This window comes from Lotus japonicus, chromosome 3 (assembly GCF_012489685.1).
Source record: "Lotus japonicus ecotype B-129 chromosome 3, LjGifu_v1.2".
NCBI lineage: Eukaryota > Viridiplantae > Streptophyta > Magnoliopsida > Fabales > Fabaceae > Lotus > Lotus japonicus.
In genome coordinates, this window is record NC_080043.1 from 54,599,466 (window position 1) to 54,614,987 (window position 15,522).

Consider the following 15,522-nt stretch of genomic DNA (forward strand, 5'->3'; position numbering starts at 1 on the left):
ACCAACGTATCCAAATGGCTGACAATGTACGAACTTCATAGTACGCTCCCAAAATTTTCACACTAAATTTAAATAGTGAAACACAACTGTGAGTCTGTGACACTGACCAGAGAGATACTGGGTAAAAGATAATAGATTTTTTTTTGAAGAACTAAAGAAATGGGATCAAAAACTTTGAAATACTAATTACAGGAAATATTCCAAATCACTGACTAAGGTTAGATCTCACAGATTCAATAATTATTCATAGTGGAGCATATGACAAACAGACCCACTAAATATTAACATAAAAAGGCCTAAAACTACTACTACTACTTAAAATAAAATTATGATTCCACTGAGTGTTGGGGTTGATTGTCAAGTCCCACATTGCCAAGTTTCTAAAATAAAGAAGGAGGTTAAAAATTAGCTATTGGAGAAGTCCCACATCGCTTATTGTGGTGAAGCAAGGGGAAGACCAAGGCTATATATTGGACCTAGGTTCTTTGTTTTTAGATGCACCGGTCAGTAGCACTTTAAGCTTATATCTGACTTAGTTTAATATTTTCTTTGTGAGAGTATGGTTGTACTGGGGCATTGGGGTAAGAGTGAGAGAAGTCTATGTGTTGTAACAATTTTCACATAGTGATATTTCTCTGGTTGTCGGTTTAGACAACGGTCGTGATTTTTTCTCCGGTTTTGGAGTTTCCACGTAATTTTCTTGTGTTGTGATTGTGTTTTAATTTTCTTCAGCTGTGTTGTTTCCCAACAGTGGTATCAAGAGCTTCGGATCTATGAGATATCACAATTCTTAGTATGCTCTGTGGTTGCAGAATTATCTGATCTTCCACACCATAAAAGAAGTGTGATATTGTGGAGGTGCTGAAGAGGAGGTTTGCAGCTGCTATGTCTTATTCAAGCGCTATGAAGTTTGACATAGAGAAGTTTGATGGAAGAATCAACTTTGGCTTGTGGAAAGTACAAGTCAAGGATGTGCTGATACAATCAGGATTACACAAGGCGCTGAAAGGAAACACTTCCAACATGGAGGCCGACAAGTGGGAGGAACTAGATTTGAGGGCTGCAAGTGCAATTCGTCTGTGTTTGCAAAAGAATGTTCTTGCAAATGTGCAAAATTTGTCATCAGCCAAGGAGCTCTGGGAGAAGCTTGAAGGGTTATATCAGGCAAAGGGCATCTCAAATCGGTTGTTGCTGAAGGAGCAATTCCACAATCTGCGCATGGATGAAGGTACGAAAATATCTGATCATCTGAGTACTTTGAATAATATTATCTCCGAGCTGGAATCTATCAAAGTAGAGATTGATGATGAAGATAAAGCGTTAAGGCTCATTTTGCTAACTGGAGGTGGGGCTAATGGGAAGAAGATTCTTGCAAAGAATCTGGCGTGTTGGAAATGTGGAAAGTCTGGGCATGTGAAGAGAAATTGTCCAGGTGGAGCAGTATCTGAAAAAGACTCTGAGGTAAGTGCTAGCAATGTCTCCCTTGTTCTGGGAGATGATGGTGATCTCATATAGAAGATAAAGTTTGTCCTTATGGTATTTCCGCTATACCATGGAAAAGGACAAGTTATTGCTAGCGGATCAGAAACAACACACGGGCATTGGTTGGCATTGATGCAAGGTGTGTGGTGAAAGGTGTCGATGGCTGAAGAACTTCCTGGAAGCCAACATGGGAGTTGCAGCATAAAATTTCAGCAAGGTTTCGACATGTGGAAATTCTTGGAATGGTTTAGTTCCAAGTGAAGAAAATTCTTGGGATGGTTTATTTCCAAGTGAAGTGTACTCTTTTATGGTAGAGTATGATTCTTGGTATAGACAATGTAAGCGGAAGATGTGTAACTCTTACAATCAAGGTGGAGATTGTTGGGGTTGATTGTCAAGTCCCACATTGCCAAGTTTCTAAAATACAGGAGGTTAAAAATTAGCTATTGGAGAAGTCCCACATCGCTTATTGTGGTGAAGCAAGGGGAAGACCAAGGTTATATATTGGACCTAGGTTCTTTGTTTTTAGATGCACCAGTCAGTAGCACTTTAAGCTTATATCTGACTTAGTTTAATATTTGCTTTGTGAGAGTGTGGTTGTACTGGGGCATTGGGGTGAGAGTGAGAGAAGTCTATGTGTTGTAACAATTTTCACATAGTGATATTTCTCTGGTTGTCGGTTTAGACAACGGTCATGGTTTTTTCTCCGGTTTTGAAGTTTCCACGTAATTTTCTTGTGTTGCGATGGTGTTTTAATTTTCTTCAACTGTGTTGTTTCCCAACACTGAGATCAGATTTGTGTTGGTATAACACCTAACCCAAACCATGAAATGGATACACCAGGTTTCTCAGAGGAAGAGATTTGATATGGAGCTTTGGAAGAGATTCTACAAATACAACATGACAAAATAACAATGTTAATCAATCAAGCCAAAACAACATATAAGGGAATAACTATAGTTCAATTGCATAAAAAAAGAGGACTGAATTTTGAGACAAAAATTATCATGCAAACTGGTTAATTGTTTGAGAGGCCTACCTATCCCTTCCTCTTCTCCAGGAAACGGTGGAGGGAAACTTTCTTAGCAATTGGTACTTGGTAGATCGTGATGTGTTTAAATGAAATTTATAATGAGAAAGAAAAATGATCCATAAACCAAAACAAAAAAATATTCACTCTCAATTGTCTACTCACTTTCTCAGCAGGAAAATCATCAAACACGTAATAACTTGCCCCTCATAAAACGGTCAACTGTGCAGTTTTAGGTTCATTGCCCATAGCACTTAATTTCCCCAATGTTGGAACCTCAGATTGTTGTGGTGTATAGAACAAATGCATAGTCTTCAAGTTTTGTGCTACCATAGAAAACAACTCCATAGTTGTTGCATGAGACCCTTGCATTTCATGTCTAGGGTAATAGAACTATTTCTTATTGAGCTCAGAAAGTAAGAAAATATTTTTTGCATGTAAAATTAATATAACATGAGACACTACAGCACATAAAGCATATAGATAATTAAGCACTACCTTCTCTAATAAAATTTGGGAAGTCCTCTGGTGCATTGTCCACGCCATGAATGACACCTTCAGAACACTACAAAGCCGTTGCCGCTTCCAAGTCATCGCCGAAACCTTTAGCAAACATCGAACCAGAAGCCACGGCCAACACGCCATCATGGGCTGCATCACCTTCACTACGCAGCGGAATTGCCGTTGTAAAGCCGAGCTAGAAATCACATTCAGCCGAAACCACATTCAAATCACAGTTTCATGAAGATGGAGAGTGTAGATTATTGGGGGCCAAACTACATCTTATTTATAAGTCTTATGAAATTTTTAAATATGAGTTGGCAAAATTAACCAATCAATACAAATCTGAGATAACTCAAGCTGTTATTGGTTGAAGAAGGAATCAATTAAGGTGGAATGTGATGAATTAATGGGTTCGCATGATTCCAATGTTGTACATGTTTGGAAAAGGATGGAGTCCATGCCATGGTGTATTCCAATGCAGTTAGGGTGATAGATACCAATTATGCATGGATTTTGAAAGGAATATAGTAATGTTTTAATGTATTTTGAAGAAAAAAAGATGATTGGTCAAGATTTTGGTAGTGGGAGACAAAATCTGATTAGTCATTAATATGAATATAAATCTGTTTTAAAAAAATCAAAATATAAATAAATAAGATGAAAATCACGTATAGAGAAAAAAGAATCTGAATAGGATTAAAGAGCACTAAAGGAGGTAATATCTAATTGGCTATTTATGTGGTGGAATTAATTAATCATAGGTTAAGCTGCTAAAACGTGATTGGTGTAAAAGTAATTAGTGAGAAGAAAGTTTGAATTAATAATTAATGTGCTAAAACTGATTGGTTTAGAGGTAGGTAGTGGGATAAAAACTTGTGCGTTTTGATTAATGGTATATATATTTCAGATTTAAAAAAGTCAAAAATAAAATATTTTACATGGCTTATTACTTGCTTACCCTTGAATAATACATCAAATAACAATTGAGCCATTCCCAAGTTTCTTAAAGTAGTAATACTAATTTCTTTTTGATTTTTTTTAATCATAGAAAAATAGTTGAAACATCTCTCAATGGATGCCAAGTGTCAAAACTTGCCCTCTTTTAGGTTCTCTTTTATATACTATTTAGATTAAATATTATTGTGTCAATTAATTATACCAGTCTTTCTTTAAAATGCCAAATATAAAATATAACCTTCCAACTATCCGTTTATTATTATTCAGCTCATCCGTATTTAATTAATATAAGTAATGGGATTCCATAGGACACAATTAATTATTTTTGATCTAGAGAATTATTAATTATTTAATAATTAATATTAATATTAATATCAATATTAATTCATAAAATTTAGAGGTGGTGGTTTTAATGCTAAATACAATATCACTCCAAAAAAATAAAATTTTCACTAACCATTTTCCTACAACTATATAATTTAGTAACACATACATTCCACATAGCCCATGGTGAGGTATTTACATTCGATTAAGGCACAAACTTTTAGTCATTTTTCAGGTATATATACGCAAGAGTTTAATAGTGAAATACAACCTTAGAATGTCTAAATGTGTTATAACTTTCTCTTTGATTTCCTAATGATTTCCTCTTTGATTTCAAGGTGGCTTTCATGTATAACTAAATATTCCTAATTTGTCATGGTTTACAAATAGGACTTTGCGTTATTTCATGGTAAAAAAAATCAAATTTGTGATATCTTATATCTATGCTAAATTTTATTCTTTTAATTCATAAACTTTTTTTAATAGACGTAACAAAAATAACACAGATTTTGATGAATTATAAAGTATAAAAATAGTGAATATTATCTGAGGTTATTGCTAAAGTTCACAAAGGGGCTTCATTCATTTCCAAGCATAATAAGAACATATGAAGTTACACATGACATCTTCAAGGACGTGTGTTATGCGATGAGATTACTTGAAGACATAAAGAATACATTGATGGAGTAATATAAGCTTTGCATTGGGGTATTGCAAAGAATGTTAAAAGACTTTTTGTGACTTTGCTATCTTTCAAGGGCATAATTTGTTTGGAAAAAATCGGATAGTATTTAAGTGATGATATATATATATATATATATATATATATATATATATATATATATATATATATATATATACTATATAAAAAAGTAAAAGCGGTTTTATACCTATCTTCTTCTTTGATTTGAATTTGCCAAAATCCGGATTTCATGTCAAACTTAGAAAAGATTTTAGCATCATGTAGTCTTGCAAGAAGATCCTTTTTGTTAGGGATAGGGTACCTATTCCAACCGAGAGCTTGATTAAGAGGTTTGTAATTAATGACAAGTCTTAATTTATTTACTTATTGCACATTTATTATTCCAGTCAATCTTTATATTCTACAGTCTGGCTGCATTCTACTTCTCTTACCAGCTTTAATTCTAACCCCTTAAATCTGCTTCCGAACCCCTCTTCGTAGCAGGATTTTGCGGTCAACTCAAAGGATGGTGAGATAATCATTGATTTCCTTTTGACAAAACTGAAGAAGTTCTTCGTTATATATATATATATATATATATATATATATATATATATTATTTTGTAAATTAAGGACACCACCACGTTGTAGTTCCATGTTGCTTTTTCATCATCAGTTTTAGTAAAAGATCTTTTGGTTAATTAACTAATGTATTTACACTCATTTTCTCTTTCTTCTCATCTCTACTAATTTTATCTTACATATCATATATCCTATCTTTCATTTATGTCTCTTCTAATTCTATCTCTCTCATGTGGATGGCATATAACTGATGTGAACTTATTTATCTATTAAAGTGAAGATACTTTTGTAAACTAATATTATTTTAATAATAGATATTTTAGTATAGAATGTATTTTTCTTTTATTAATTTTTTCCATCTTCCTATGTTACTCATGGAAAAGTTAAAATATTTTAGTGCTAAAACAATTTATACTTAAATTTTCTTTTCTTGTAATAAAAGAATTAAAACATAGGAATTAAAATACTCTTTTAAAATTTTAAGATAAGTATATATTATAAAATAGTGATGTTACAAAAGGCATATTGTTTGATAATGATAAATTATGCTTTTGAAAAAATGGAATGTTACACAAATCCTTCGTGAACCAGCTCATTTCGCAATGAAAAGCAATTAAAATACGCCATGTCATCGAGGCAGCGTTTGTTAATTCCGAGTAAGGAGGCACATAAGGTGTTACTATTTATGTTTCACAGTGAACGAGAAACTGAGCTACCCAAACAACCCCTTGATATATTGTTTCACAACGTTCGCAAAAACAACTTTTTAATGTAATGACAAAATTACCCTCTTCCCCTTCTCGTGTCTTCTTCTGAACATTCCTTTTTCAAATACCATATATTAAAGCACCAAGAAGAGAAAGGGTCACAACATTACGATCCTCTCTTTTCTTTCATTTTCTTTGACCCTTATTGTCTTCTTACACAGACTGTGATACTGTTGTTCTTGCGTTGTTTTCCATTGCATGATTGGGGTCTCTGCCCTAGGTTTACCTGAGACGCAGGGTGAACAAACATGAGTTGTTTTGGTTGCATAAAGTCACCACGCGAAAAAACCATTACCAATCACTCTAGGCGCAACGATAAGCCCACCAATCTCATTTCCCTTGGTAATTGTTTTTCCCAATTGATCTTATATTCATCAATTAGCGTTGTCGTGCCTCGCCATTGTTTTTCATTTCTTATGTTTTCTTGATTCATGAGTGATTTCGTTTAGGGGAAATGTAAATAAAATGGAATTCTGGATATGGGCATGTTGTAGATTGATAAAAGTTTGAATTTTTTGCTGGGTTGTCATTGTGCAACAAGGGTCTCTGTGTTTGTTGTTCTCTTTGATGGAAATGGTTGAATTCTTCTATTTCTATTTTGTTCTGTTTTGGAATGAGTTTTTTCCATAAAATTTTGCAACTTTCTAGCGTGTGGGAAAAAAACATTGTAAAAATTAATTTTGATGGTCAGCGATAACGTTCCCTTTTGGTAGTTTCATTCCCTCTACACCATGGAAATTATAGGATGAGTTCTGAACATGATTTGGAAATGCTTTGAAGGTTCAATTCAAATTAATCATAGGGTTGTATTTGATTTCTGTTTTTTTCTTAAATATTTTTTTTCTTGCATGGATGGAATGGTCCTTTACATAATCCAAACCCGCTCTTGTCATCTTTCACTTTTGATTGTTGTAGCATCTAGGTTTCTATCGCTCACGTGTTGTTCTTTGTTTTATATGTTTTTTTTGTAGATAAGGTTAAAGTTGATTTAAATGTGAATGGTATAAGAGAAGATAACTCTAAGCCTGATCAGCTTTCTCAGGACGTGAAGAGGTTGAATTTGAAAGATGAGGTTTCCAAGGATGGGAAACCCAACGGTTATCGAGCACAAACATTTACTTTTGATGAGCTTGCAACTGCAACAGGGAATTTTAGGTCAGATTGCTTCTTGGGTGAAGGGGGATTTGGCAAGGTTTATAGAGGTTTCATTGAGAGAATAAATCAGGTATGTTAAATATGGTTCCCCAATATTCAACACTGAACCCATATAACTATTGTTATGTCTTGCACATTTATGCTCTTTTCATATGGCTTCTGAGATTGAGGGTTTTCATTGTTGGTGTAGGTTGTAGCAATAAAGCAACTCAACCCTCATGGGCTTCAAGGAATTAGGGAATTTGTTGTTGAAGTGTTGACACTTAGTTTGGCAGACCACCCAAATCTTGTGAAGTTAATTGGGTTTTGTGCAGAGGGAGAGCAAAGGCTATTGGTTTATGAGTACATGCCATTAGGATCCTTGGAGAGCCATTTGCATGGTATATTTTGTTATCCTTGTATCTTATTTATCTTCATATGAAATTGAATTTTAGCATGTTTGGATGAACTTTTCTTTTATCAGAATCAATTTTGAAACCCGGAAGGTACTCAAATAAGCCTCTTCCCAAAACTGATTCGATCATTTGTAAAAGGTTTTCTAAACATGTACCTATTTATTGGCAAGTGGCTACAATGTTCTGTTATCATCGCTTATTTTTTCTGTCCCTTCTGGTTCTGTCAGATATTTTGCCCGGGAAAAAACCACTTGATTGGAATACAAGAATGAAAATAGCTGCTGGTGCAGCTAGAGGTTTGGAGTACTTACATAATAAAATGAAGCCTCCGGTCATATATCGTGACATCAAATGCTCCAACCTTTTGATAGGTGATGGGTACCATCCCAAGTTATCTGATTTTGGCCTGGCAAAAGTTGGTCCAATTGGTGATAAGACTCATGTTTCCACTAGAGTAATGGGTACTTATGGGTACTGTGCCCCGGATTATGCAATGACGGGTCAATTGACATTCAAGTCTGATGTATATAGCTTCGGGGTTGTTCTTTTGGAGATCATCACAGGCAGGAAGGCCATAGACCATACAAAACCTGCCAAAGAACAAAATCTAGTTGCATGGGTATGTCAATGCTCTTTTACCTAACTGTTTTTTGAATCCATATGTTTTTCTGCACCTATTCTTTACGAGGATTGGTTTTTTCAAATGTTTCTAGATAATTTGAGTTGTAAATTTGTTGTTTCGCTTCTCAATGATTGTGATAGATACTAGCCAATAAGAAGAAAGATGACTGATATTATTCAAGAATATCAAACCACAATTGTTGCTAAGTAATTCAAGAGTCTCAATACCTCTCCCTAATTCCCAATTTAAATGATCCCTAAGATGATAATTCTCCCCAACTCACCTTGGTTTATAATATTCACTCTCTCGCTCTCTAACTAAGTACCTTAAACTATCTACTAACTACCTAATTAACTAAGAAAAGGGTTAGCTAACACAGATTGGAGTCAGACAAGCCTACATATTGTGATTTTATTATGGCATGCTTTAAAGTTTTGAAGTTTTTGATATATTTATGTTTCTAGAGCTAGACGGTTTCCTTGTCTGCTCATCCTAATTTTCCTTTCATAAAAAACTCAAATTAGTAAGAGTCTGATCATAAGAAATTGGAAGGTTTATTCCCTTGTCCCCTGCAAGAAGTTAACTGAATTATTTGTGGGGTACTTCAAACACAGCCAATTCATTTTTTGTCTGTGTTGATATAATGAATTGGCTCTCTAGTCTCTAGGTAAATTTGATGTTTCAACAATGGTCAAAATTGCATGTTTTGTATTTTAAAGTTGTCGTAGACCTTCATACATGGCTAAATTTTTTTAGGAAGCTTTTTTATTTTGATTGCCATAGTTTGCATTAATTTTACTTTTTACAACGATTATTTCTATTGTTCTACAATATATGGCTAGAGTATAAATAATTATCCATAAGCACTCAGAACCCTATTTTTCATTGAGTAGACTGATCATGAAGATAAGAAGTTCTATTTTGAAGGCTGCTAATTTATTATCTTATTATTTTATAATGCAAATAGAAAAAAACTCATAATTTCTCATCTAAAACCATTATCTTATGATGCAATGTAAATTTTGTTACAGGCAAGACCCTTATTCCGAGACCGGAAAAAATTCTCCCTGATGGTAGATCCATTGCTTGAAGGTCAATATCCAGTGAGAGGTTTGTACCAAGCTCTTGCTATTGCTGCTATGTGTGTTCAAGAGCAGCCTAACATGCGTCCTGTTATAGTTGATGTGGTTACCGCTCTGAACTACCTTGCTACCAACAAATATGACCCTCAAAATCAGACAGTAGAAAGCTCTAATAGAAGAAACACATCTTCTCCAATGGGTAAAGGTGATGATCATAGACGTAATGATAGTAATGATTCTGGAACAGACATATCCGGAGATTAGAAAAAAGTGGAGTGTTGTGGGATATTGATATTGTAATGTGCCTAGTTATCTGATTTTGCTTCATAGTAGATAACATGTGCTTCTTCAAATATGAAATGTTTCACACAAAGAAAATTCCTTCATTTTAGTTGGGGACCCCCCTCCTTAGGATTCTTGTCTTGGCTTATTTTTTAGAATTTAGACTCAGCTACAATAAGTGACTTGTTGTTAACTGAAGTTCATTGGCTATCGTTGCCTATATGACTCTATCAAAAAAAATTGCACAAAATGATCAATGTAAGCAACCCCCTTCATTTTTTCTATTGATTTTCCTCTGTCGATAGTTTGTCAAGATTGAAAGGGAGATCAACGTGGAAGTTACGATAGAGTGAGAAAGATGGAGATAGAGAGGAGGGAGGCTGGTTCAGACTCGAGAAAATCACAATTCATTCCATTTAGTTGTTGCGGTTTGGGAATGGGATTAAAAGGAACATGATCTTAACATGAGTGGATTAAAGTGTGAGTGATGAGTTCCATTTCATGATTTTTCTATTTATGAATATGCTTGGTTTATAATGCTTAGCTTTCTATTTTCAAAAAAAAAATCATTATATACATGTGTGTGTCATGGTATGAAATAAGTTTTTATGATTCATTTTTGTAGGGACTCCACAGTTCTCTATTCCCCAAACCCCAATAGGGCACTGTTGGGTGGCCCATATTTAAAAACACAATTTTTTTTAATTTAATATTACCTAAAATTATGTTTACCTATAGAAAAAATCTATGAGTTATGTTTAATTTTCTTTAAATTATATTGTAGAAAAAAATTTGAATAAATAGTGAGTGAAGTACGTGTTAGAATATACACTTGAAAATTATAGTGATAAAATCATTATGGACCGTCACAAAAGTTAAGGAAGATTGTTTCTATCCACTATGATTTTAGCTCACTACGCTTTGTTATTGTATATCCAAACATGAACGGTGTGTTTGGTAGAATAGAGTCACAACAGAGAGACGGGGCAATGAAGATAGAGTAAATTGAAAAGAGTCACTTTCGTTTGGTTGAATGCAACAAGAGAAAGAGATAAGAATTTTGTTGTAAGATCAAGTTCTGATCTAGTAGTACAACTCTATGTTTTGATGATTACAAGTTAACCTTTTGATATGAACAATTGTGGTACTCTAACGTGTTTTTCTGAGTGTGCTATTTACAGGCTCTGACCTCAACTCAATCTCACAAATCAGAAGCACTGTGTATAAAGAGTGACCCAAGCAACGCTTTCGCATTCACCATGTTCAGTATGAACAGTGGAAAAGCTTCAGAAGTTCTGAAGTTATACAAACTCTGATGTGGACTCAGTCACTAGAAGTTCTGAAGATCCAGAAAGTCTGATAACCAAGAAACACTGAAGGCTCAGATGTTCTGATGGTGTAGAAGACTCTGAAGATCCAGAAGCTGAATAGTGGAAACTCTGAAGTCCAAAAGCAAGAAACTCTGAAGGCCATGTTCTTCCCTCTGAGTTCAGAATCAGAAGATACAATGGTCAGAGGATCTGTGCTTTCCCTCTGACTCTGATCAACCGGCTTCACAAGTTCCAATATGAAGCATTCCCCTGATCAGAAGTCTCCTAGGTTTAAAGGTCGCGTCGCTATCCAAGTACAAAAGCAACTGTACCTTCCTGACGACCTACCTAACGTTCTCAGCCACAGCAGAAGCTGGATTTTCCAAAACTGCCCTCCAACGGTAGCATTTCCCATGCATCGCTCAACCCTAATCCTTGGAGTATATAAAGAGGCTGAAGACTGAAAGAAACGGCTAGAAGCATTCACATACGCAAGACATATTCAAAATCTTCTAAGTTTTCTTTCATCTGAAATTCATTGAGTTTACTATTAGCTTTTTAGAAGCAAATCTCTTGTAAACAATTCTTTGATAAACAGTTTGTTTAGTTCCTTTAGGAGATCAAGGTTGATCGGATCCTAGAGAAGACTAAGAGAGTGAATCTTAGTGTGAGCTAAGTCAGTGTAATTGTTAGTCACTTGTAGGTTTCAAGTGCAGTTGTAACTCTTACCTGATTAGTGGATTGCCTTCATTCTAAGAAGGAAGAAATCACCTTAACGGGTGGACTGGAGTAGCTTGAGTGATTTATCAAGTGAACCAGGATAAAATCCTTGTGTGCTTTTCTATCTCTTATCTTTAGCACTTAAGTTCTCGAAAGATTTGTCAAAATCTTTAAGGTGGAAGTTTTATACTGAAAACGTTATTCAAACCCCCCCTTTCTACCGTTTTTCATACCTTCAATTGGTATCAGAGCGCAAGTTCTGATTACCACACCTAACAGTGTTCAGTGATCCGGGCCGGTGTGAAAAACAATGGCTGCCACCACCAGTGAAACTCAAAGAGATGGTTACAATGCAAAGCCTCCTATGTTCGACGGTCAAAGGTTCGAATATTGGAAAGATAGACTGGAAAGTTTCTTTCTGGGTTTCGATGCAGATCTCTGGGATATTATTGTGGATGGCTACGAGCGTCCAGTTGATGCAGATGGCAAGAAGATCCCAAGGTCAGAGATGACTGCAGATCAAAAGAAGCTGTACTCACAACATCACAAAGCAAGAGCAATTCTTCTAAGTGCTATTTCCTATGAAGAGTACCAGAAGATTATAGATCGTGAGTTTGCAAAAGGCATTTTCGAATCTCTGAAGATGTCTCATGAAGGAAACAAGAAAGTTAAAGAATCAAAGGCATTGTCTTTGATCCAAAAGTATGAATCCTTCATCATGGAGCCAAATGAGTCCATTGAAGAAATGTTCTCCAGATTTCAGTTGCTTGTAGCTGGCATACGACCTCTCAACAAGAGCTACACAACAAAAGATCATGTCATAAGGGTCATCAGGTGTCTTCCTGAAAGTTGGATGCCCTTGGTGACTTCAATAGAGCTCACGAGAGACGTTGAGAATATGAGTTTAGAAGAACTCATCAGCATTTTGAAATGCCATGAGCTGAAGCGCTCAGAGATGCAAGATCTGAGGAAAAAGTCCATAGCCTTGAAATCCAAATCTGAAAAGGCTAAGGTTGAGAAGTCAAAAGCTCTTCAAGCTGAAGAAGAGGAATCTGAAGAAGCATCAAAAGATTCTGATGAAGATGAGCTGACTCTGATCTCCAAGAGACTCAATCGCATCTGGAAGCACAGGCAGAGCAAATACAAAGGCTCTGGAAAGGCAAGAGGAAAGTCTGAATCCTCAGGTCAGAAGAAGTCCTCGCTTAAGGAAGTCACATGCTTTGAGTGCAAAGAATCAGGGCACTACAAAAGTGACTGTCCAAGATTGAAGAAGGACAAGAAGCCAAAGAAGCACTTCAAGACAAAGAAGAGTCTGATGGTGACATTTGATGAATCAGAGTCAGAGGATGTTGACTCTGATGGTGAAGTCCAAGGACTCATGGCTATTGTCAAAGACAAAGGAGCAGAGTCAAAGGAAGCTGTTGACTCTGACTCAGAATCAGAAGGAGATCCTAACTCAGACGATGAAAATGAGGTATTCGCTTCTTTCTCTACCTCTGAACTGAAACATGCATTGTCTGATATTATGGATAAGTATAATTCCTTATTGTCTAAGCATAAGAAGCTTAAAAAGAACTTATCTGCTGTTTCCAAGACTCCTTCTGAACATGAGAAAATTATTTCTGATTTGATCAATTCTAACTCTGTGCTTAAGAACCAGATTGCTAAGTTAGAAGAAATTGTTGCATGTGATGCCTCTGATTGTAGAAATGAATCTAAGTATTAAAAGTCTTTTCAAAGATTCCTAGCTAAAAGCGTTGATAGAAGCTTAATGGCTTCAATGATCTATGGCTCATATTCTAAACCAATTAGAAATGAGCCCTCTGTGTCTAAAGCTAAATCCTTGTATGAATGCTTTGTTCCCTCTGGTACCATATTGCCTGATCCTGTACCTGCTAAAGTTGCTAAACATCCTCTTAAAAAGGGATCTTTCTCTATGACTAAATATCATGCAAATATTCCTTTAAAATATCATGTTAAGACACCCAAGGTGATCAGAACCTCTGGGGTAACTAACAAGAGAGGACCCAGAAAGTGGGTACCTAAGGACAAGATTATCTATGTTGCAGATATCCTTGATAGCTCCACTGAAACACCAATCATGGTATCTGGACAGTGGATGCTCGCGTCACATGACGGGAGAAAGGCGTATGTTCCGAGAGCTGAAACTTAAGCCTGGAGGCGAAGTTGGCTTTGGAGGAAATGAAAAGGGTAAAATTGTTGGTACTGGTACTATTTGTGTAGATAGTAGTCCATGCATTGATAATGTGTTATTGGTAGACGGCTTAACACATAACTTATTGTCTATAAGTCAATTAGCTGACAAGGGTTATGATGTTATATTCAATCAAAAGTCCTGCCGGGCTGTAAGTCAGATCGATGGCTCTGTTCTGTTTAACAGCAAGAGGAAGAACAACATCTATAAGATCAGATTATCTGAGTTGGAGGCTCAGAATGTGAAGTGCCTTCTGTCTGTTAATGAAGAGCAGTGGGTATGGCATAGACGGTTAGGGCATGCCAGTATGAGAAAGATTTCTCAGCTGAGCAAGCTAAACCTTGTCAGGGGCTTACCCAATCTGAAGTTCGCTTCAGACGCTCTTTGTGAAGCATGTCAGAAAGGCAAATTCACAAAAGTCCCTTTCAAGGCAAAGAATGTTGTCTCAACCTCAAGGCCGTTGGAACTTCTGCATATCGACCTTTTTGGACCAGTGAAAACTGAGTCTATAGGTGGCAAGAGATATGGGATGGTTATCGTTGATGACTATAGCCGCTGGACATGGGTAAAGTTTCTAACCCGCAAGGATGAGTCTCATGCTGTGTTCTCTACCTTCATTGCCCAAGTGCAAAACGAGAAGGCTTGTAGGATTGTGCGTGTCAGAAGTGACCATGGTGGAGAGTTTGAGAATGACAAGTTTGAGAGTCTGTTTGATTCCTATGGAATTGCACATGATTTCTCTTGTCCCAGAACTCCTCAACAAAATGGTGTTGTTGAGAGGAAGAACAGAACTCTTCAGGAGATGGCTAGAACCATGCTCCAAGAAACAGGCATGGCTAAGCACTTTTGGGCAGAGGCAGTAAATACAGCATGTTACATTCAGAACAGAATCTCTGTGAGACCAATTCTGAATAAGACTCCTTATGAATTGTGGAAGAACATAAAACCCAACATTTCTTATTTTCATCCTTTTGGCTGTGTTTGTTATGTTCTCAATACTAAGGATAGATTGCATAAATTTGATGCTAAGTCTTCTAAGTGTCTATTACTCGGTTACTCTGAGAGATCTAAAGGTTTTAGATTTTATAATACTGATGCTAAGACTATTGAAGAATCTATTCATGTTAGATTTGACGATAAGCTTGACTCTGACCAGTCAAAGCTAGTTGAAAAGTTTGCAGATTTAAGCATTAATGTTTCTGACAAAGGCAAAGCTCCAGAGGAAGCTGAGCCAGAGGAAGATGAACCAGAGGAAGAAGCTGGTCCCTCTAACTCACAAACTCTGAAGAAGAGCAGAATCACTGCAGCTCACCCTAAAGAATTGATTCTGGGCAACAAAGACGAACCAGTCAGAACCAGATCTGCCTTCAGACCTTCTGAAGAGACCTTGCTCAGTCTGAAAGGATTGGTGTC

At 36.1% G+C, this 15,522-nt stretch overlaps 1 protein-coding gene across 1 annotated transcript; it reads left to right on the top strand.

Annotated features, from left to right (window-relative positions):
• Positions 1-6,394: 6,394 nt before the first annotated feature.
• LOC130743314 (probable serine/threonine-protein kinase PBL5) lies at positions 6,395-10,146 on the top strand. The gene is made up of 5 exons (XM_057595507.1): positions 6,395-6,670; positions 7,300-7,553; positions 7,674-7,863; positions 8,106-8,497; positions 9,532-10,146. Exons 1-5 carry the CDS (start codon positions 6,577-6,579, stop codon positions 9,844-9,846), a joined length of 1,245 nt encoding a protein of 414 aa, XP_057451490.1. The 5' UTR covers positions 6,395-6,576; the 3' UTR covers positions 9,847-10,146.
• The last annotated feature ends 5,376 nt before the right edge of the window (positions 10,147-15,522 follow it).